Source organism: Delphinus delphis, chromosome 3, assembly GCF_949987515.2.
Source record: "Delphinus delphis chromosome 3, mDelDel1.2, whole genome shotgun sequence".
NCBI classification, from domain to species: Eukaryota; Metazoa; Chordata; class Mammalia; order Artiodactyla; family Delphinidae; genus Delphinus; species Delphinus delphis.
This window is the reverse complement of record NC_082685.1, coordinates 132,699,606-132,723,696: the sequence shown is the minus strand read 5'-3', so window position 1 is coordinate 132,723,696 and position 24,091 is coordinate 132,699,606. Positions and strand designations below refer to the sequence as shown.

The window sequence follows — 24,091 nt, the reverse complement described above, 5'->3', positions numbered from 1 at the left end:
CAGAAGTTGTTCTGCCTCTCGGCCCTCTCAAATAAGGCCCTCTCCAATGGCATTTTCCCTGAAGACCAGAAACTTCCTGCCCTAAATGCACATAGAGCAGCTTTCTTTCTAACGTCTGTGATTAGAGGAAATCCAGCACAACAAAAACATTCATGTTGACCACATTGATTAGCACATCACTTTTTCTTGTATTCAACTATAATTCTTTGTTTATTATATAATCATCCTCACTTGATGAGATGTTCTGTTCCGTCCATGACTGCTTATAATTGTTTACATGTTTATACCCATTGGTAACTAGAAAATCTATTTATATCATTTGAATCTTCCTGTTAAGAACTTAATATTCATCCATATGGCAGTGCTTAAAAATCTACAACTATTACTCTTGAGAATCAAATGGTACACAAATGGCACATTATCTTGCTTGTCAGTAAGTAAGGCTGCCCTGCACTGATGGCCTCTGACCAGGAAGTTATTCCACTGGAAGAAAAATAACTATTCTTAAGAAAAAAGTTGGAAATGATTCCCTTAAGCTATCAGCCCATGTCTAAATGCACTTTCGATTTTTATTATATTGGTTAAATAGGAGTGATTTATAACTTAATGGCAAACCTGTAATAAACTTCTTTTCTCTTGAAGGTGGGCTTAATTCAATATGCCAATTATCCAAGAGTGGTGTTTAACCTGAACACTTTTAAAACCAAAGATGAAATGATTAAAGCAACATCCCAGACATCCCAGTATGGTGGAGACCTCACAAATACATTCAAAGCAATTCAGTATGCAAGGTAAGTTATGTTGCTAATAGGCTAATATTTTGATAAAATAGAGGTGCTCATAAGTACTAAAAAGGAGAGACGAAGAAAAGTAAATATGTGGTACCTACACTTAAATCAGAACTTGTAGAGAAGAAAAGTCTGAACATTCTGTTACTTGAATACTTTGAGAAGGCAGTAGGGGATGACATTTTTAAATCTTTGATTTCTAGAACTTTTATAAGATATTACATAATTTTTTAAGATTTTACATGAAGTAAGTACAGTGAAATTAAAAGACCTTAGTTTAAGTTGGCAATGGAGCAATCTGCATTTATTTGTTAATATTTATCAAGGCCACAGACAACTTGAGCTACTGGAGCACTTCATGCAAATTTAGAAGGGCCAGAGATTCCTAAGTGTTAATGACCTAGAAGTCTGAATTGAATTGAAGGGCTCATTCTACTTATAACAGGCTGGGGCAGTGTGAATTTCACAGCTATGTAACATTCTCCTAATTCTTTGCTCAGTGTCTCTTATTTTCTCAGCACTGCTGACCTTCATCTTCACTCTGCTTTAATCAGATACCTTTACAAAAAATGCTAACTATTCTCCTACTGTTAAAAAAGAAATGAGAACTGTAGGTTCACCTTCCCTTAAACCTACTTCCTGCCCTTTTTCATCGAGTTGGGAGTTCCTTCCTTCCACTGCCGTAACTCCTTGAAAGAAGTGTCTATGCTCCCTTCTCCACATCCTTGAAACCTATGTCTCTGCCATCAGGTAAACTTGGTCCTGCCTTAAGCCTCATCCTCTTCAGCTTCCCTGAACATTTGACAATAAGGAGCACGCACTGCTGTTTCTACTCCAGTTGCCATGACACCACACACTTCTAGAAAACCTGCCAACTTTTTGTCAACAAGTTTGCATCTTCACTGGCTCCTTTTCCTAATTTTTCTTCACCAAACAGAGCCCGCTCTTTCATAGCCCTGTTCTCTTAGGCATGGTATCCATTGTATACACATGAGCCATCAGCCCTGCCCGGGTTACCCCATTGCTTTGTCATTAGCCCTGACCTCTCTCCTACAATGCACACAGGCATCCGGCTGGTGCTGAAAATCCTTATTTGGAGTGTTGGCTCACTAATCAAATTCAGTACATTTGAAACTGGCCTTACTCTTTTCCCTGCCCCTCCTCATGACCCTGCCATTTTGATTCATGTGTCCATCTTTTCCCCTAGTCATTCAGACTAAAAACTTGATGGTTTACTTTACTCTTTCCGCTCCTCCTTAGGTCACATATCTGGTCAGTCACCACATCCTGTCCTTTCTTTTTCTGAATTTCCTATTTTATCTGTCCCTTCTTTTTTTAGTATATTCTGTGTTCTAGTTGCTGCTTCTATCAACTGCCTACTCTCCCTATATATCTCAAAAGTAGATTCCCTACAAGAGAAGATATGATTGGTTTGGTTAACCTTTTTTGTCCCTATTAAGATGTCCTTTGGAGCCAAGCCATCTCAGAGGCCGCTGGCCAATTGCCATTATGTGAAGTACCCGTCCTGTTCCAGTAAAGTAGACTTAGGGGAAGACTAAGATGATGTAGAAAAATGGCCTCGTAGGAGTTAGAAACAGCAAAGGGCCTGTATTTTTCGCAGGGAATGTGGGTGTTGCATTTTTCCCTGGTAAAAGCCCTGGGGCCTGGCAAGCTTCCTTCTCAAGGAGAATGGCCACTTTCTGTTAAAATGGGACTCATATGGCTGTCATGATCTTTTCAAATCTTTTTCTCCCCAGCATCCCTGTCTCACCACAATTTCCCGAGCTAACAGGACTCTTTCCATTGTTAGGAGAGTCACCTAACTTCTCACGCCTTCTGGAATTTAATTACTTCTATTTTCTTTCTCTTCTTCTTCTTCCTCCTTCTTCATCGGTTTCTTTTTTTTTTTTTTTTTTTGCGGTACACGGGCCTCTCACTGTTGTGGCCTCTCCCGTTGCAGAGCACAGGCTCCGGACACGCAGGCTCAGCGGCCATGGCTCACGGGCCCAGCTGCTCCATGGCATGTGGGATCTTTCCGGACCGGGGCACAAACCCGTGTCCCCTGCATTGGCAGGCAGACTCTCAACCACTGTGCCACCAGGGAAGCCCTTCATCGGTTTCTTTACAACAACAAATAGCATTCCAATACTCTTTTAGTAAATATTGCCATTTTCCTTTGATCTTATCTGAGTGCCTACACTTACAATTTACTGTTCCAAGCCCTGCAGGGAATCAAAACTAAATGAGGCATGGTTTCTACCCTCAGCAAACTTATAATCCTACATGAGCTCTACTGTATTTCATAAAGAGTATAATTCACTCAAAAATTATTTGATGTGGGTACAAGAATTCAAATTTGGCTGAGAAATATTTTTCCATATTTCTATATTCTGCTATATAGAATACAAAAAAAGCTTTAGAAAATAAAATGATAGTCTCAGTTTTACACATGTTGAATTTAAAGAGCTCCTTATACTTTCAGGTGAAAATATTCAATGCATTGAATATACAAACTTGAAGATAGGAGGGATGAATGGAAGCAAATATAGACTTTAAATTGTCATCATGTAGGTGGTGGTAGTGAACCTATATGATGACACCAGAAAGAATGTGCAACAAGAGAATCCAACAGACAGAAAAAAAAGTTGTTGGACAACTTGTTAAACATCTAGAAACAAAATAAAGCTGAATCCCTGCCTCACTCCTTGAATCAAAATAAATTTCAGCTGGACCACCAACTTAAATCTAAGAAAATGAAACCATTAAAAGACTATGAGAGGGCTTCCCTGGTGGCGCAGTGGTTGGGAGTCCGCCTGCCGATGCAGGGGACACGGGTTCGTGCCCCGGTCCGGGAAGATCCCACGTGCCGCGGAGCAGCTACGCCCGTGAGCCATGGCAGCTAGGCCTGTGCGTCCGGAGCCTGTGCTCCGCAACGGGAGAGGCCACGGCAGTGAGAGGCCCGCGTACCGCAAAAAAAAAAAAAAAAAAAAAAATACTATGAGAAAACTTGGGTGATTAAAGAGAAAAGTCTTAGAGATAAGCCCTTTTAAAATACCATGTCAAATATAAAAGACACACACGCAAAAGTTAATGGATTTGATTATATCAAAATATAAAATTTCTGTACAGAATTAATATCACTAAACTTCAAACAGTGATTAATGAACTGACAACTATTTACAATATATATGACAAAGGATAATTTTCTTTATTAACAGAAGTCTTACTTGTCAGGAAAGTGATGAAAAACAAAGAAAAATGGGCAAAGATAAAGAAAAATCAAGAGTTCATGAAGGAAGAAATATAAATGGCTAATAAACATATTAAAAATACTCATCATCCTTCATAGTGAAAAAGTACATATTAAAATACATAGTGAAAAAGTACAATTAAAATAACAAAGAAAAATGGGCAAAGATAAAGAAAAATCAAGAGTTCATGAAGGAAGAAATATAAATGGCTAATAAACATATTAAAAATACTCATCATCCTTCATAGTGAAAAAGTACATATTAAAATAACATATTAAAATAACAATTTCACTTCATAGTGAAAAAGTACATATTAAAATAACATGGTGAAAAAGTACATATTAAAATAACAATTATATATTATTTCTCACTTATAAGAATATCCCAGATTAAAAAGTTAGTAATTCTCATTGTTATGGAAAGGAGGTGGAGAAAATTGCATTCTTGTACACTGATGGCAGTATAAATTGGTGGAATTATTTTTTTTATAAATTTATTTATTTATTTGTTTGTTTTTTACTTTTGGCTGCATTGGGTCTTCATTGCTGCGCACGGGCTTTCTCTAGTTACAGCAAGCAGGGGCTACCCTTTGTTGCGGTGCGTGGGCTTCTCATTGTTGTGGCTTCTCTTGTTGCGGAGCACGGGCTCTAGGCACACGGGCTTCAGTAGTTGCAGCATGCGGGCTCAGTAGTTTTGGCTTGTGGGCTCTAGAGCACAGGCTCAGTAGTTGTAGCACACGGGCTTAGTTGCTCCATGGTATGTGGGATCTTCCCGGACCAGGGCTCGAACCCGTGTCCCCTGCATTGGCAGGTGGATTCTTAACCACTGTGCCACCAGGGAAGCCCTAAATTGGTGGAATTTTTGAAGAGCAATTTAGTATTTTATTTATCAGAATTTGAAATGTGTAAATACTTTGTCTAAATAATTTCTCTGCTAAGATTTTATCCTACTGACACAATCGAAAAAGTATGCCAAGATAGATACACAAGGACATTCATTATAGCATTATTTGTAAAACTCAAAATGGCCTAAATGCATAATAATGGGAATTGGTTAAATAAACTATGGTTCCTCAAAATAATGAAATATTATGTAGCCATTAAAAAAGGAGAAGTCTAAACTAGTGGTTACCAGTGGTGGGGGAGGGGCAACATAAGGGTGAAGGACTGGGAGGCACAAACTACTGGGTGTAAGATGGGCTCAAGGATGTACACCATGGGGAATAGAGCCAATATTTTGTAATAACTGTAAATGGAAATTAACCTTTAAAAATTGTATAGAAATAAAATCAGAAAATCAAAGACAAAGAGGAGAGTTCTATATGTGCTGATATGGAAAGGTCTCCATCAAAATGAAAAACAGCTGCAGAGAATATGTTCCCATTTTTATAGAAGTTTAAGGGTTAACTTTTGCATATATTTCTCTAGATGAAACATTTTCTAGAAGGAAACATAAACTGATAATAGTGATTACCTTTGCAGTAGTGGCTTGGTGTGAAATTTTTGTTTTACACCTTTCCAAATGCTTTGGATTTCTTTTACCACGTATATTTGTTACCTTTTAAAAAACAATTTACTGTTGAAAAAAATAAATGCAGATCCAATGAGTAATATTTATGACAGGAATGAGTATCTTTACCCTGTTGATTAGTTTTAATGAGTTTAATCTTATTAGCAGAAGATAATTCTAAGGATTCCTGGTGTAAATACACACACACCCACACACCATGGAAACCATGGAAGTTATTTTTAATGCCAAGCAAGATTTATATTTTTATATGTTTCTCTACAAGCTACAAATAGAACATAGTTCAGAAGTCACCAGCACTGATAGAGAAATTCTAAATCACAATAGGTTATGCTCAAAGAAGTCAGTTTCATATTTATATTTCTAACCAGAGGTCCACGTGTTTAGTTTATTTTTTGATTGAGTTTTTCTTTTATCTGCCACAGAGATTCTGCTTATTCAGCAGCTGCTGGTGGACGACCAGGTGCTACCAAAGTCATGGTGGTTGTAACTGATGGTGAATCCCATGATGGTTCAATGTTGAAAGCCGTAATTGATCAATGTAACAATGACAATATACTGAGGTTTGGCATAGCAGTAAGTGGCTTTTCTTTTTACTTGTCTTTCAGTTGATGGGTAAATATTCCTTTATAACATCACTTCTGAAGACTGCACTTTCTTATTGGTTGTTCATAGCTTAATATAAAAGAATATTTTTACTCTACCTCTGCTTCTTGCTGATTTGCAGTCCTGTCAATGAAGAGGATATGGAAGTGTTACTTGATTTACTTCTCTAGAGGGCCTATTGTGTTCAGAAATAACCTAGAAAACACGAATAGGAAAATTGAAGTACAACACTAATGGCCTTCTCCCCTCTTCCTCTATTTTCAAGGTTCTTGGGTACTTAAACAGAAATGCCCTTGATACTAAAAATTTAATAAAAGAAATTAAAGCAATTGCCAGTATTCCAACAGAAAGATACTTTTTCAATGTTTCTGATGAAGCAGCTCTACTAGAAAAGGCTGGGACATTAGGAGAACAAATTTTCAGCATTGAAGGTAAATGAACTCCTTCTTTCCAGAATTTTTTTCAAATTTTTTTCAAGAAAACAAACTGATGTTTACCAGGTTGTAAGGCAGGGAGGGATAAATTGGGAGATTGGTATTGACATATATACACTACTATACAGTATATAAAATAGATAACTAATAAGGACCTACTGTATAGCACAAGGGACTCTACTCAGTACTCTGTAATGGCCTATATGGGAAAAGAATCTAAAAAAGAGTGGAAATATGTATATGTATAACTGACTCACTTTGCTTTATACCTGAAACTAACACAATATTGTAAATCAACTATACTCTAATAAAAATTAAAAATAAAATAACATGTTCTTCAAAAACCTTAAAAAAAAGAATTCTTTATTACCATACTTGTTCTATTAATGTTAACTTATATACCTTACATAAAGAGAACTCCTAAATAGCATCAGTAAGAAAAATAGACAAAGAATGATGAATAAGTAGTTTATAAAAGATAAAATACAAATGGCCAATAAACATAAGAAAATATTCCCAATTTTAGTAATTATTTTAAAGTATAAATGAAATCAATGTTACTTTGTGTCTAAAAGATAACAAAGATTAGTAATGTTTAATCTTGGAGAGATTATGGGGAAGCAAAAAAGCTCATACACTATAAGATTATAAACTGTATAACCTTTTGGGGTGGCAACTTAGTAATATCTATTATAATCGTAAATAGTTTTACCTTTCCATATTGTAAACAGTTTTTGTAATCATAAAAAAATGTTACCTTTTTACACTGTTACATAATTTCTGAAATTCTTGAATTTGTTTGCAACAAACATGTCTACTTTTAAAATTAGAAAAATACAGTGAAGATTTTTAATAGTTCAGATTTTGAGGAAACGCTTTACTTACCAGATCTACAATAATTTACTTCTATGGCCTTGGAAGGTCTAGTCTCTATAGAAATATCATGTGTTCAAGAGCTCACTATAAGCAGGACTAGAACACAATTCCCCGTTGGTAAAAAGTCCCACATGACCCAAATCCTGGTTCCTGATGGTTAACCCAAATAACTCTCATATTTTATTGAGCACCTACTATGATCAAGTACTGCTTCAGAAGCTGGATCCAAGGGGATTGTGTAAATTAAGTATTAATCCCTATAGTCAGATCTTTATCTCCCGATTATCCACTGGAAGGATCTATCTAAAAACTTTTATTCTTCTCTACATTAATGTGGCAGTCCAGAAATTTAGCTTCCTTTTTGCGAAGATTAGTGAAATGTAACCGCTTTGGCCACATGTATGGAAAATGAGTTCTAATTGAGTCTTATGGTGCTAGTGTCAGAGGCAAGCACATATGTAGAACTTGGACCAACTTCCCAATTGGTAAAATTCCTACTCAGTCTTGAATCCTAGTTCCTGAAGCCTAATCCAAATATCTCTCAACACAGTCTTCACTACAGAGCAATTGCCTGGCTCCTCCAGCTGCATCTGAGATATATGTGCATTTATTACTACAAATATTTAAAAGCTAAAAATTCAGTTAGGTTCTTAGCAAGTAATGATAATTTTCTTAAAAAAGATAATCATGTCAGTTTTCATCTTACCTCATCCCCTATGCTGAGTGTTCTCTGATATCAGAAATTTCATAAGTATGCCAACAAATACATTAATGTATGATCAAGATTAATGCCAACTTCAGACACTACCTCAGAAGCATTATGGATTTCTACATCTGTTAGAACCCTTCCTTAGAGATTCCTCTCTCAGAATCTGCCAGCTCTATATTTTTGAGTGGACATCAGAACACTGTGTGTGTGTGTGTGTGTGTGTGTGTGTGTGCGCGCGCGCGTGCATGCGTGCACATGTGTTTCAAAATTTTATTTAAGACTGATAACAGTGATATGATTTTTGAAACTGCTTCCTAGGTACTGTTCAAGGAGGAGACAACTTCCAAATGGAAATGTCACAAGTGGGATTCAGCGCAGATTACTCTCCTCAAAATGTGTGTATATCAGATAACATTTGCCTTAATACTTCTGGGTGCAGTAACCCCCATACTAAAGAGGGAAAAACAGCCATCTAGTGATCAGCAGTGCTCATTTCTAGTCACAGCCGTTTAGCTTCTTTGCTCTGCTGGCTTATCATCTGAAAAACAGGGGTTAATAATGCCTTCCCTTCCATATTTCACAGGGATTTTTTTATGGGAAAAAAAATGATAACATACAAGAAAGCTTTTGAGTGCTCCAGGGAACAGGCACTATATTAATTCAAGGTATTATCACTGCAGGAATTTTCTTTATATCAATTAACTACTGGAAAAATTTGTTAAAAACACACACTCTTGTCATCACTGTTGTTGAATTCTGAGTTGCCGGCGTATCTTTTTTCTAAGAGCAGAGACAGAAAAAAATAGTTGAAAAAGTAAGGAGTTAGGAAAAGAGTGAGATGGGACATCTTCTTAGCTCAGGGAAGTCCATTCTTCCTTAGAAACATCCATCTCGCAGACCTCTGATTCTAATTCTACTCAGGATGTGAGTGCAGTAGTAATAATAGGAAAAGAGGTGACACTGAGAAATGCTCGGGGAACAGTATGAACTCAGAGGATTTGATTGGCAGAATAAAGGACCACGATTACCTTATTTCTCTCTACAATAAAAGGTGTACTAACCTTTTCTGTATCAATTGTTAGAGATTAAAGTTACAGGTCTTTCCCTCAGAAAAAATCTAAGTGAACCCACGCAGAGAGAATTTTTCACACAATTTCTTGAGGTTTTGTACACTCCCTGAAGCCCCTTCCTGCACCCAGATTCAGAGTCCTGGATTTATGACAATCATTCACATAATTTCATGGTCTCTTATCCTCAAAATGGGACACGTTATTTCCCTGTTTGCTATTTTTTTAATGGCTTTGTATTTTTCATTCCAAAATCATATCTTCATAAACCATAATGGAAAAGAAAATGAAAAAGAATGTATGTATAACGAATTCACTTTGCTGTACAGTAGAAGTTAATTCAACATTGTAAATACTTCGATAAAATAAGTTTAAAAAAATTAACAAAAAACCCCCCAAATCGTATCTTTGATGTTTTCTAAGATCTAAGATCAAAAACTTAAAAATAAGAAGTCCCATCCTGACCAACCCTACCTTCTGCGATGACTTGTACCTTCGAATATTCAGATTGGGTTTTGAGTCAATCCCCAGTGGCCTGTCCTCTTTGGCCCCTCCCCACTGGTGCTGACCAACGGCAGTTTCTTCTCATATCCAGTGTCACAGCTTCAGGTTCCTTTTGTAGCAGTGCCATATTCACATAGATGGGATAGGATAGAGAGGATTAGAGGAACATTTGAGAAGGAGTAAAGAAGAAAGAGAAAGGAGTTGAAGATAGACCGGGTCAGAAGAGGGCCAGCAGGACGGGTCTGGGGTAGCAGCGCCCACCTCTTCTCCTCTGGCAGCAGCACTTCCTGTTTCTGGAGGATGCCTCATATCCTGAGCTCTTCTTAGGAGTATGTGAGGCTGGAGGCTCACTTCTGACTCCTTTCTAAATGCTCCCAACTGTTTGGCATTTGCAAACATGTGCCTTTGCATGGAAATTTGAAGATGGCTGTGTGCCCCTCCTGTGCCGTGGTGCAGATTTATCTTTAAAATGTGTTGTACTAAACGAAGCCCAAGGTAACGTGGCCCGTGGGAAGGCTTTTTTTCCGGCACAAAATGTATCAAAACAATTCAGAGATATATCAACACACAGTCTGTTAAAAAAACCAAATTCAGCTGAGTGAATTTGAAGATCTAAGCAGCTTTATTTAATGATTCATGAATCAGGCAGCATCCCGTCTAACAGACAGAGAGGAGCTCCAAGGAGCTGTAGAAAATGGAAGGCTTTTACAGGCGGAAGGGGGAACAGTTGGTTCAGGCAAGTTCACCTTCCTGTAGGGGACAGAAGGACTCTATCGGGTGGATTACCTCACTAGTGCTGACCAGGAAATTCCAAACTGACCCGTTAAGATCACATTCCTGGGAGGGGGGCATTTGAAACTGCAATTAGGTTTGGTATTAATTAAGTCTGGGTTTGGTGATGTGGGCTTGGCACAAGTGTTTCCATTTTGGGGCTGTTGTCTCTTTTCTTCTTAGCAATTCCTATACATTTTACTTCATCATGCTTAGTTTTTTTTCTTTAAATTTAGACCATTTGTTTCAGTGTTTGGCACACACTACACTCTTACGCTTTACAGGTGATGTTAATGCTTTCCATTTTTCAATTATTTTAGGATATTCTGATGCTGGGTGCAGTAGGAGCTTATGACTGGAGTGGGACTGTTGTCCAGCAGACACCTCATGGACATTTGATCTTTCCGAAACAAGCCTTTGACCAAATTCTGCAAGACAGAAATCACAGTTCATATTTAGGTAAGGCCTAGCAGCCTTTGGCTCAGCAAATTTAAATCCTATCCTTTAAACGAGCGTCTTGTTGAATCTCAGGGTCAGTTCGGCAAAGTGCTTGAGCTATCCTCTAATTGTTGTATTTGTTGCACATATTTCTGTTGCCTCTTTGCCAGTCAGCCCTTAGCCCGTAACTACTTAATGAAACGCTGTGTATTTGACTCATTAATCTCTTCTGGCTGTTCCAGCAGTTGTTATTCCTGGGACATGATTGTGTTTCTCCAAAATAGAAATAGTTCCTAAGAATCAATACGGTAAGTGGTAGTCTTATATCAATTTGGAGTTTCTAGTCTTTTTGTTCGTGTAATAAGCAGCCACCAATTTCAAGCACCTACTACGGGACAGCTCCTGAGTTGGCTGTTCTATCTACGTAACATTTAATCCTTCCAACTACCCTTCTTTTTTTCTTGCGGTACGCGGGCCTCTCACTGTTGTGGCCTCTCCCGTTGCGCAGAGCACAGGCTCTGGACGCGCAGGCTCAGCGGCCATGGCTCACGGGCCCAGCCGCTCCACGGCATGTGGGATCCCCCCGGACCGGGGCACGAACCCGCGTCCCCTGCATCGGCAGGCAGACTCTCAACCACTGCGCCACCAGGGAAGCCCCAACTACCCTTTGAAGGAAATATTATTATCCTCATTTTACCTTTGAGAGCCAAAGAGGTTAATTACTTGCCTAAAGATAAAAAACTTACTAAGTGGCAAGTCCAAAATTTGAACCTGGGACTGTCTGACTCCAAAGCTTATGTTCTTTCAACTGTGCAAATTTCCACCTTTTAAAATTCATTTAGTTATTCATTCAAGAAATATTGGTTGAGTGTCAGATTCATGAGTGGCTGATGGGGACAACCCAGAATCTAGGGCCAGCTTTATAGGGAGATGCCCCGCCTCCACTGGGCAGTGCTGGTCTCAGGATCGCTAGCAACTGTGCGTCACACTAACGAAGAGGACCTCTGATCACCTCTGCTAGATTCACAAGCCTATCTGGCCAAGATATTCAGTAGTACCTACTCTGTGACCCCTTCTCTCCTAGGTTACTCTGTGGCTTCAATTTCTACTGGAAAAAGTGTCCACTTCGTTGCTGGAGCTCCTCGGGCAAATTATACCGGCCAGATAGTGCTGTACAGTGTTAATGAGAGTGGCAACATCACAGTTATTCAGTCTCACAGAGGTGACCAGGTAAATTCCATTGTTTAAGAAGATGAAATTAATTTCAGGGACAACAGGACAGGTGGGGAGTTAGTAGAAATGGAAACTAACATTTATTGAGTGCCTATCCTGTAGCTGGCTCTGTAATCTGTGTTTACTTGAATATTCCTTAAATCTTCACAATGGTACTGAGCTCTACCATCCCCTTTTGACAGGTTACTGAGGGTTTAACTACCTTTCTAAGGCCACATAGCTTTCATGGGGTGAAGCTGTCATTAAAGCCCAGTGATGACAGGCACCTAACCAGCGCTTTGTAGGTAAGCCCCTACAAGGAGGAATAAGGAGAAGGGAGCAGGATAGCATTATAAAGACTGAGCTGCGACATCTGGGCTTGTCGAGGTCTCCTGTGGCTTTGACATTTCTAAAAGTAAAACAACTCCCTTCTCTGCCACTTTCTTCTGATGTGTGACGGTTTGGTAGTCAGAACCTGTGACCCTGCCCAGTCATGGCCCACGAGAGCAAAGGCCAGCTGATAGATTCCTATTTCCTTGCGACGTAGTTTTGACTCACGGACTTAGCACATATTTGAAATGAGCATCACTGAACTCTAACAGCCAACAGAAAATTTTCTTCCTTAAATCAGAGAAACCGACTATCCACAGATTTCCCTTCTCTGGGATTAAATCTGATCCACTGTCTCTATGGACTTTCCAGGAGTAAGAAGATCTGAGTCTTTGACTTCCTTGACCACAAACCAGCTATGGTCACATACTTTTCCCTCCTCTTTACTATTTTAAAGAAGGGTGCTTTTATTTTGAGAAAAGTAATGCAAGTGTTATGGAAGGACTCATTTCTGATTCCTTTCTGAATCCTCAAGAGGCATTCACGTAGGCATACGTTGAACCTTGGTTGGATGGAATGATGATCATTCAGATTCCCAGCCTCTCATTTCCTTTTATCAGCAACTAGTTCTCCAGCCCAATCTATCTGGGAACTACTCCACTGTCCCAGACCATGCCATGGACGCTTACGTCGCTCGTGCTTTCCCACTCCACTCCATCTAGCGACTTCCTTGCCATCTTCTAAGATGCAATTCAAATAATACTTAATCTTTCTAAGCCTTTCTGACTCCTGTGCACTCTGATCACACAGCATTTGCTACTTGCCTCTATTATCATACATTTTACCACGGAAGCACAATTATTTGCTCCGCCTCCCTCTTCCCCTCCTGCCTTTGTGTACAACCTCTCACAAAGTTTCTAAGTGTTGCTTAAATGTGGTCTTTTACCCACCAGCATCAGAAGCACCTGGAGTGCTTACTTAAAATATTGTTTTCTTGATCACCCCATGGACATGGTATCAGAATCTCTGGAAATGGGTCTCAGGAATCTGTATTTTACAGATACTTTTTTGGTGATATTTGTGCACCCTGAGGTCTAAGAACCAAATGTTAGATTGCGATACAACCGGAGAGGAGGGGCTATGTTATCCATCTTTAGGTACCTAGCACCTTACAGGCAACGAATGCTCGAGTTTTGCTTGCTGAGTGAGTACACAGAAGTTCAGCGTGATACTAGGAGTATAGGAATCCTAAGGCCAGTATGCTTTGTTACTCCAGATTGGCTCCTATTTTGGTAGTGTGCTGTGTGCAGTCGATGTGGACAAAGACACCATTACAGATGTGCTCTTGGTAGGTGCGCCAATGTACATGAATGACCTAAAGAAAGAGGAAGGAAGAGTCTACCTGTTTACTATCACAAAGGTAAAAAAGAAAAAATTATTAAACTGACTTTGTTTGATTTGCTTTAGTATTGGTAGATAAAAGTTAATCTACATTCTTACAGAATTAAGAAAATTTATTACTGAATGATAATTTTCATATAGAGTATGGTTTATTTATTGATAAATTTATTTATTTGGGGCTGCGTTGGTTGCTGCTCACGGGCTTTCTCTAGTTGCGGCGAGCGGGGGCTACTCTTCGTTGTGGTGCACGGGCTTCTCGTTATGGTGGCTTCTCTTGTTGTGGAGCATGGGCTCTAGGTGTGTGGGCTTCAGTAGTTGTGGCCCACAGGTTGTAGAGCGCAGGCTCAGTAGTTGTGGCGCACGGGCTTGGTTGCTCCGAGGCATGTGGGATCTTCCCGGGCCAGGGATCGAACCTGTGCCCCTGCATTGGCAGGCGGATTCTTAATTGCTGAGCCACCAGGGAAGTCCTAGAGTATGGTTTATATTCCATCATTTTGAGGATGTCACCATTAAGTTATAGTGTTAAAAATCACATTGATAATCATAACTTAGAGCTTAATAGTGCCCTGCCGTTTTCCACGAGGTCTTTGAATACATATTCTCTTTACAAATAAAGTCATTATAAATGCACATTGTTTTTTGAAATACACACACACACACACATGCACAAACATCTGTGTATTTCCCAAGTATCTCATTCAATTATTCTACTTTGCTATAAAGGTATATCAATAACAGGGCAAAGCTACCTTGTTAATATTTTACAGTGGTAAGTACAAATTTTACCAGGCACTTTAGAAACCTCCATATATTCCTGGATGCTTTCTACAGTAGTTTGTCAGGAAATTCCATTGCTTAGTGTAACATTTAGGTATATATCCAAGTCTTGGAAATTCCAGTTCTTGCACATAAAACTAAACATACTCTAACATGGAAAAGCCCAGTTTTTCCAACTTGCAGACTGAACTCTCTAAATCCATGCACATAAGTATAGAGAACTTAGTGAAACCTGAAAGAAAACCAAAATTAAAGGCACAGGTTGACATAGAAAATTAAATGACCAGATACAGAAAGGATGGAAAAAGAGAAGCTAATATTAATACAGTAAATATTATATTTATCTGTTGTGATAGTTTGTCCTACCTTATTTATTTAAATTAATGTAAGAGTTAGCCCTTTATCAGAAGCAGTTAAAACAACTTTAAAGCATATAAAGAATGTGCAATTGAGTATTTAATAAGGGAAGAGCATATCTACTAGTTTGGAAATTTAACAAATCCCCAATTTCTTAAATGTTTCTTGCTAGTCAGTCTGAATTATCATTAACTGTTGAAAGTGAGAAGATCTTCCAGTATTTTACCAGACTCAGCAACAAATTGATTTCCATAAGGTTATTAGAGAGGAGAAGGAATCAACACTGACCCAGTTTCATGGGTGAGAAGCATTGCTTTCTTATGAGGTCATGAAATATTTCCATTCTTGATTTCAAAATCTGAAGGAAAAAAACCACACGACTGTGTCTTTCACAAGAAAATGTCTTTTCTTTGGCAGAATTATTCAGTGTGTCTTATAATGGGATATTAACAACCTCATTTTTCACTTTCTGTGCCATTATAATTATGCCTCTGTTGTTCAGTAGTTTTTAAATAAGGACTAAATTAAGATACTGTGTTTTATTTTGTCTCTACCTTAATTTTATTGAAGCGATTAGTAGATTTTTACCAGAAAATTTTTAAATCAAAAAATTTGGAAACAGATGAGTGAGGATTCTAATACTAAGGGGGAAAAAAGACAAAGAAATGGACACTTTCATGTAGGTTGTGCAGCCACAGTAAAGAGAGTTGCTTCCTTTCACCTTGCTTTATGAGCAGATCGATTGCCTAGGACCTTACTTGCTAAAAAAATATTTTGTATGTCTCATCATAAATAGAGAATTTTGAATTCTAGGTTTAAAATCCTGTCCATTTTTAACGGTTTGCAAATTGGTTTGGGCATCATTTGCTGTGAATTTTAATTATAAAAATTGTAAGTTTTTCTCTTTTTTTAATTGAAGTATAGTTGATTTACAATGTCATGTTAGTTTCAGTTCAGCACAGTGATTCAGTTATACATATATAAACAGATATAGATATATTCTTTTTCAGATGCTTTTCCCTTTTAGGTTATTACAAAATATTGAGTATAATTCCCTGTGCCATACAGTAGGTCCTTGTTGGTTATCTATTTTTTATATAGTAGTGTGTATATGTTAACGTAAGGTTTGCTTTAATTGTCCCCTTTCCCCTTTGCAAGGGCGTTTTGAATTGGCACCAGTTTCTGGAAGGCCCCGAGGGTGTTGAAAATGCTCGGTTTGGTTCAGCGATTGCAGCTCTTTCAGACATCAATATGGATGGCTTTAATGATGTGATCGTTGGTTCACCTTTGGAAAATCAGAACTCTGGAGCTGTGTACATCTACAATGGTCGTGAGGGCACCATTCGCCTGAGGTATTCCCAGGTAATCCAGTTTCGTGGTGATTATTTACATGTGAGTATCATTCCTTTAGAGCTAGAGAGTAGCATGCGGACCATCCAATCCACCCCTCTTGTTTTATAACTTCATGCACTCATTCATCAGATGCTTGGTGAACCTCTGCTGTGTGTCAAGTGCTGATAAGTCTCTGGGAATGCTGTGAAGTACCAGACAGACAAAATTGTGCTCTTTGTAGATCTTCCATTTTTGTGGAGGAGACGGGGAAAATGAGATAAATAAGATAAAATAATCCAGATAATAATAAATGATAAGGAATTTTAAAAAACTAAAATAGGGAATAAATTTTCAGGGCTGGGAGATATCAGGTATTTGAGTGGGTGACCAAGAAGCCTCACTGAGAAGGCAGCTTTTGAATAAAGACCTGAAGGATATGAGCTAGGAGAAGAATCAGGACCCAAACTTGCATCAACTCCTTCCCAGTCCACTGATCTTTCACTGCTTTGTTATTTTATGTGAGAGATTCATGCTATTTCTTTGAAGAAAATGTGGCTGCAAGAATGATAATCAGATAAGATGTGATTGAAAAGTCAATGGAATTCTGTGGAGAATAAAACAACCTGAGAAACGGCCATATAAAGAACATACCAAATACCGTATGCTAACACATATATATGGAATCTAAAAAATGGTTCTGAAGAACCTAGGGGCAGGACAGGAACAAAGACACAGAAGCAGAGAATGGACTCGAGGACATGGGGAGGGGGAAGGGTAAGCTGGGACAAAGTGAGAGAGTGGCATGGACATATATACACTACCAAACGTAAAATAGATAACTAGAGAGAAGCAGCCACATAGCACAGGGAGATCAGCTCGGTGGTTTGTGACCACCTAGAGGGGTGGGATAGGGAGGGTGGGTGGGAGGGAGACGCAAGAGGGAAGGGATATGGGGATATATGGGTACGTATAGCTGATTCACTTTGTTATAAAGCACAAACACACACAACATTGTAAAGCAATTATACTCCAATAAAGATGTTAAAAATAAGTAAATAAATAAATTTTAAAAGTATGATTATTCTTGTAATAAATCTAAAGTATAAAATTAAAAAAAAAAAAGAACATACCAGGGCAATGTCGATGCTGCCTTTTTTCTGTTTCAGTCGTCATGCACTATGATTTCGTCTCAAACTTGCTCTTTTAGAAAATCTTGGGGTCTGATGGCGCCTTTAGGAGCCACCTCCAGTACTTCGGGAGATCCCTGGATGGCTATGGAGATTTAAATGGGGATTCCATCACTGATGTGTCTGTTGGTGCCTTTGGACAGGTCATTCAGCTCTGGTGAGTCAGTGAGAGGCAGACACAAATTAGCTACCGAACAAATGGGCTGCTAAGTAGAGAAGATTGCTGTGCCAGTATTATTGAAACGTCACATGCGTTATGTAAGACTCTAAGGCATTTATATGTCATAGTTTGCATAGAGGAAGGAATATGTTTTTCCTGGTGGGAGGAAAAAAATATTTGCTTAACATTAGAATCAAGTTTCTCTTCTCTATATAGTGAGCAGGAAAAGTACAATGAAAAGACAAAGGTCTTGAAATGGTATTCAGGATATTTCTGATTACTACCTTCCAAATAGCCTTACCTCAGCTTGCAGAAAAGAATTCTCATGAGAATGCTCTAAAAATACTGAACACTGAGACCACACAAGTAAAGTGCAACTTCTCATGTGGTTAAAAGGTGTCTTTTACAATTATTGGTCATAAACAAGAAGCCATTATTTAGGTTTAGCTGACCTCTCGTTGACCTCAGGAGGAGTTGAAGAGCATGTGGGGAACAATAAGGGATTCAAGGTTCCTGTGAGTCAAGGACAAAAATAAATACATTGGGCTGGCGAAGGACTGGAATCAAAAAGAAATAGAGAATTTGATCAAGAGTCCCCAAGAAAATATAGTTCAATTATCCATTCATGTCTGCTGAAAAATGTGCTTTTTTAAATGTCCAAATACATCAAGAACAGAAAAAAAAATTACCTATTGAGTAAATTACAGTGAGTTCAATGAAGCTATTTACAGTATCTCACTTGTGCTCTTAAAGGATGAAATGCATTGTTTTCAGCGCAGCATTGGTTTTTTTTTTTGGCTGCACTGTGCGCGGCATGTGGGATCTTAGTTCCCCAACCAGGGATCGAACCCATGTCCCCTGCAGTGGAAGTATGGACTCTTAACCACCGGACCACCAGGGAAGTCCCTTAGTGCGTCATTTTAATGAAAACTTCATGTGGAAAAAATAAAACTCAAGGATAATATTTAAGACTTTGAAAAAAAGAAAATATATTTACTGAATAAAATCAGTTAAAATCAGTTAAAAGTAGCATTAAAGTAATACAAGGTATGATTACACATAATTATATGGCTGATTTGTAAACAATTTTGTAAGAAATCATACCTTTCAGTGAACATCACCCTGTAGCCACCTTGGTTGGCCTCATGCTTGGTAGGCTATATACTTACTATATTATGACATTCCCTTTTTAGATAGTCCATGGTGGCCAAACTTTTTTCTTTGAAGGTGAATTTGATTCTTCTAAAAAGTCAAGACACATGGAGTCAAATCAATTTATTGAGGGGATCAGTTAAGCTAGGTTAATGCCGTTTTTTGGTCACATTCCTATAAGGCGCTAAGACTGGTTTTTCTGGGTAACTTCCTGAGAATAACTTTTTTAACATTTCTGTCTTTTAGGTCACAGAGTATTGCTGATGTATCTGTAGTTGCTTCATTCACACCAGAAAAAATCACTTTGCTCAACAAGAACGCTGAGATAAACCTTAAACTCTGTTTCAGCGCCAAGTTTAGACCTGCTAAGCAAAACAATCAAGTGGGTGAGTAAACCTGAAATAATCTATACAACAGATAGGTTTGCTTATAGAGTTTTAGTCCTGAACATAACCCACACTTTGGATTTGGAAACCGAAAGAAATAAGGGTCTTGCAGACATTTGAATTGCCACATATTTGAGGTGCCTGAGAATGGTTAATTTGGCGTGGAAGGTTTGTTTAGACCTTCGTCCGTCATCTCTAGAACGTAACATTCTGCTGCTGAAGGTCATAATTTCAATGACATAATCATAGGCTCACCCAATCTGTCCTTTAGGTCTCTCTTACCCACACCTTCCTAACTGAAAACCATGGGCACGCACAGATTACACTGAGCTCAAGCCCGTATTAAATGAGTGCACTGTATGTTGGCTTTGCCATGATCTCGATAGAGTGTGTTCAGTACAAGGATCAAATATTCCTCTTCTTAAAAATTTAATAAGCATGAAATAATGAGAAAGTATAAAACAATATATAATTTGTACCCAGTGTTTTACATTTTCTAAATAATCCAAAGGAGTGAGTGAAAGTCTGAAGCATGTCCTGTCAGCAGGAGAGAGTAGGGAAGGCTGTGTGCAGATGTCAGCAGAAGCTGTTGTTCTCTCTCCCTGGATGGGTCCAGTCATCTTCCAGGGCCTGACTGAGGTCCCACAAGTTCTCTGACGTCTTTCTAACCACTGCATCTCACCTCCATCTCTCCTGCTCCAATTGTCTCAGCTCCCTCAATACGTAGCCATTGATTTAGCACTTGATCCAACACTACCTTCTTTCATTTGCTACTGTTTCATGGGTCCTAATCCCCCTTCATCAGATTTTGGCTCTAAAATTTAGAAACCCGTAGTTTCTACAGCTATTTCATTAGGTGGTGAACAAATAAACTAGCTTAAAGGGTAAAAACATAAGAGGTAGGTTATTTGTCACGATTCATACCAAGAAATAAGTAGCTTACGAACAAAAAAAGTTAGATTCACATCTTGGCATGCTTTCCATATTTCCTACTTTTCATATTCATCTGGCATTTTTCCTTTCAGGTGTTCAAACACAGACCCAACTCTGAGTAGCACATCTCACAGACCTGCCTTGTAGCACGTCCATTTCAGTAGCCGTGATAGTTGAGTCAAAAACCATTACTGTATAAACATGAAGTGGCTAGATGGAACGTAGAGCATCGTGATTTTCATTAACAATACTGTATTGTATATTTGAAAGTTGCTGAGAGAGTTTAAAAGTTCTCGCCACACACAAAAAAATTGTAACTGTTTGAAGTGATGGGTATGTTAACTCACTTTATTGTGGTAATTATTTTGCAATATATAAAATCGCTATGTTGTATACCTTAAACTTACACAATGTTATATGTCAATGATATTTCAATGAATCTGGGGGAATAAAACATTAAATATAAAAGATTAATTTGGAAAATCTATTAGTTGGCAGAAATGACTGGTAGGTCACCTCTCCTGGCCCTGAAGCATGGATTTGTCTCATGTATCTTCCTCCCAATTTTTTGTTTGTTTGTTTTTATTTTTTGCGGTACGTGGGCCTCTCACTGTTGTGGCCTCTCCTGTTGCGGAGCACAGTCTCCGGACGCGCAGCCTCAGCGGCCATGGCTCACAGACCCAGCCGCTCCGCGGCATGTGGGATCTTCCCGGACCGGGGCACGAACCCGTGTCCCCTGCATCGGCAGGCGGACTCTCAACCACTGCGCCACCAGGGAAGCCCTTCCTCCCAATTTTTGACTGTACTTCACCTCTTCTGTTGCCACACACTCAAAAAGGGCGTTCTGCTTTGAGAATTTCATTCCCTTCCACCCACTGTCTAGGGTCTCCTGCTACTGGGCATCTTTCCCTTTGAATCCTTCTTCTTAATGCCTTAGGTCCACACAGTCATGATCATTTGTCACTTAATTACCTGGCAATAATAGTATGTAAGACAGGAATCCCAACTCTGTGACTTTGAAAAGTGAATTTATAAAGCATGTGGCTTCTATTATTTATTGCGTCAGGTGCACACTCCAGTTTAAAGCGAATAACATTAAAAGGATTATTATATTGCCTATGTGACAATGTATCATTTTTACCAAGCTGTTGGAAAAAAAATAAAACAGTATAATTACCACACCTACTAACTTTGTCCTAGCCACAATCACTTCCCCAGCATAACTTGTCCTTTGCTTTATTTTCACCATTTATTTTTAGTTCTTGATTCCTTTGTGTTTTATCTTTGTTAACCTCATTAAGTCATCGGAGCAAGAAAAATTATACATCACTTCTAACAGATAACAGACAAGGTAACGCATAGAATGCTTTTGGAAGTATATTCAACCTTTAAAATAGTGGAAGTAATAAGACAGAGTACTCTCAAATAAGGCAGTTGATGCTATTAACCTCATTAAGTCATCGGAGCAAGAAAAATTATACATCACTTCTAACAGATAACAGATAAGGTAACGCATAGAATGCTTTTGGAAGTATATTCAACCTTTAAAATAGTGGAAGTAATAAGACAGAGTACTCTCAAATAAGGCAGTTGATGCTATTAATAGTATCAGATCTTCTCTCTCAGTTTTGGACGTGTAGCCAGCAGACTTTATTGAAGGTTCTGATAGTTTGGACATTGGCTACTGACCTCAAGTTTTATCACATTTCTCATTTCCATTTCCTTAGGTTAGTATTATCATCTCTGTTTGATAGGTGAGGAAATGGAGGTTCAAAGAGGTTAAGCAAATTGCCTAAAGCTCGTAAATGGTGGGATTAGGATTCAAAGCATCCGTCTGATTCAAAATTTTTTACTGCAGTGTTACATGCCTTCCCCCAAGTAAGCATCTAGAATATGCCAGGCACTATACATGTCCCCTTAGAGTATCTAACTTCATCCTCAAATAACAGTGAATCCTCAAAACTGCATAGAAACAGCAGGAACATGGGATCTGATTTCAAAATTACCCAAACTTTATTTCTGACCATGCCCTAGCTGTATGAACTGAGGTGAATTATTTTGAAAAATAGGATAATATTCTGCTCATAATCTGGAAAATAGGATAATAATATCCACGTTTCAGGTTTATTGTAAAACTTGTATAAGATAACATATAAGAATGTGTTCAATTGTAGGCACTCAACAGTTCCTTTCCTTTTCACGTCACCACTTTATGGACAATGAAACCGGTATTTGAGGAAGTAATTTGACCAACTTCATTCAGTAGATTTCCTGGGGGCAAATCTACTTTTCCTTCCACTGCATCAAGCCATGTTTCTTTGAATCACATTTCTTTGCATCCACAGTCATATATTGACACATCATACCAGAACTAGAATTACAAATATCATAGGCCATCCATGGTTCACAGGCCATCAATAGAAAGGCTGGTTTTTGTTTTCTTGAAGTCAAAGACTTTACCCAGTAAGACACGATAAAACAGGGATGCTTTTTCCTTAGAAGTTTATTTGTAATAACATTTCTTTATGACTTTTATTACAGCCATTGTATATAACATCACAATTGATGCAGACCAATATTCACCCAGAGTAACCTCCAGGGGATTATTTAAAGAAAATAATGAAAGGTGCTTGCAGAAGACCATGATAGTAAACCAAGCACAGAGTTGCTCTGAGTACGTCATCCACATACAGGTGAGGCCTCAGTCCTCCCTTTCATCTCATTTCTTCTTAAAGACTAATGAATGGCGAAAGCCTAAAATGGAAGCTTATGGGTTAGATAAATGCTTGTTCTTCTAGTTAATGCTTTTCTTACCTATGAACAGGAGTGTATTTCCTTTATACTAGTATATATGGTCACATTCTATTATTGTGTAAGTTAGTTGCATTAAATTTTATTTGGGATTGCAAGTAAAAGGGCTGAAAATAAGATTCTTAAAGAAATCAAGGACAGTGCTTTCTTAACTGTTTAACAGGAAGAACTTTTAGTTGACAATAAATTTTATGTTGACATTTTCATATGAGGAGAAATTTTATTTATTTTTAAACGACTGAAAAGGACAATTCTAATTGTCCTTTCCATTATTGGATTAAATTGATATAGGTGAAGGATGGTAGATTATGAGGTAAAAATTATTGGCTATAATCTTATGCCATAATTACTATAGTTCACATGGATTTTGAAACTCTCCCAAGTAGGAAAAGTGCTTCTCAGGAGAAAACTAAAAGAAAATCTATTTTATAAATTACATGAATAGTTCCCCCTAGAAACCATGTAATGGTATTTGAAAGTGTAATTTACTCAGGAAACTTTTTTTTTTTTTTTTTTTTTGCGGTACGTGGGCCTCTCACTGTTGTGGCCTCTCCCGTTGCGGAGCACAGGCTCCGGATGCGCAGGCTCAGCGGCCATGGCTCACGGGCCCAGCTGCTCCACAGCATGTGGGATCTTCCTGGACCGGGGCACGAACCCGTGTCCCCTGCATCGGCAGGCGGACTCTCAACCACTGCGCCACCAGGGAAGCCCTAGGAAACTTTTATAAAATGGATATTCTGGAACCCCACCACCAGAAATTTGGGTTTGAAGGTCCAAGGAATGCGTAGGTCTAAGGGGCATCCCCAAATACTTCTGATGTAGATGGATGGTACAGAGATAACATCTCAAGAAATGCTAAGTATAAGAGTTGGAAAAACAAAGTTAATGGTCGGATGGACTAAAATCAGTTGAGTTATTTATATTCAAGTTGAAGCGTTCTTCTTTGTGAAGGCCTGGACTTTTTTGTTGTTGTTAATGTGCCAATTATACAGCTTCTTTAAAGGAATAAAAGCCAGATTCCATTTTCTCTTACCCTTGTGCTAAGTGGTGGATCAAATTAAATGTGTAATCCATTGTGGGGG

The 24,091-nt window shown here is 38.4% G+C and overlaps 1 protein-coding gene across 1 annotated transcript in view; it reads left to right on the top strand.

Annotated features, from left to right (window-relative positions):
• Window positions 1-24,091, top strand: part of ITGA2 (integrin subunit alpha 2) — a 106,942-nt gene that overhangs the window by 57,043 nt on the left and 25,808 nt on the right. The window contains exons 7-17 of the mRNA XM_060009510.1: window positions 643-791; window positions 5,992-6,142; window positions 6,438-6,603; window positions 8,510-8,586; window positions 10,854-10,992; window positions 12,056-12,201; window positions 13,790-13,933; window positions 16,207-16,410; window positions 17,588-17,724; window positions 19,126-19,265; window positions 22,740-22,891. Coding sequence (XP_059865493.1) covers window positions 643-791; window positions 5,992-6,142; window positions 6,438-6,603; window positions 8,510-8,586; window positions 10,854-10,992; window positions 12,056-12,201; window positions 13,790-13,933; window positions 16,207-16,410; window positions 17,588-17,724; window positions 19,126-19,265; window positions 22,740-22,891 — 1,605 coding nt within the window. The remainder of the gene's footprint in view (window positions 1-642; window positions 792-5,991; window positions 6,143-6,437; window positions 6,604-8,509; window positions 8,587-10,853; window positions 10,993-12,055; window positions 12,202-13,789; window positions 13,934-16,206; window positions 16,411-17,587; window positions 17,725-19,125; window positions 19,266-22,739; window positions 22,892-24,091) is intronic.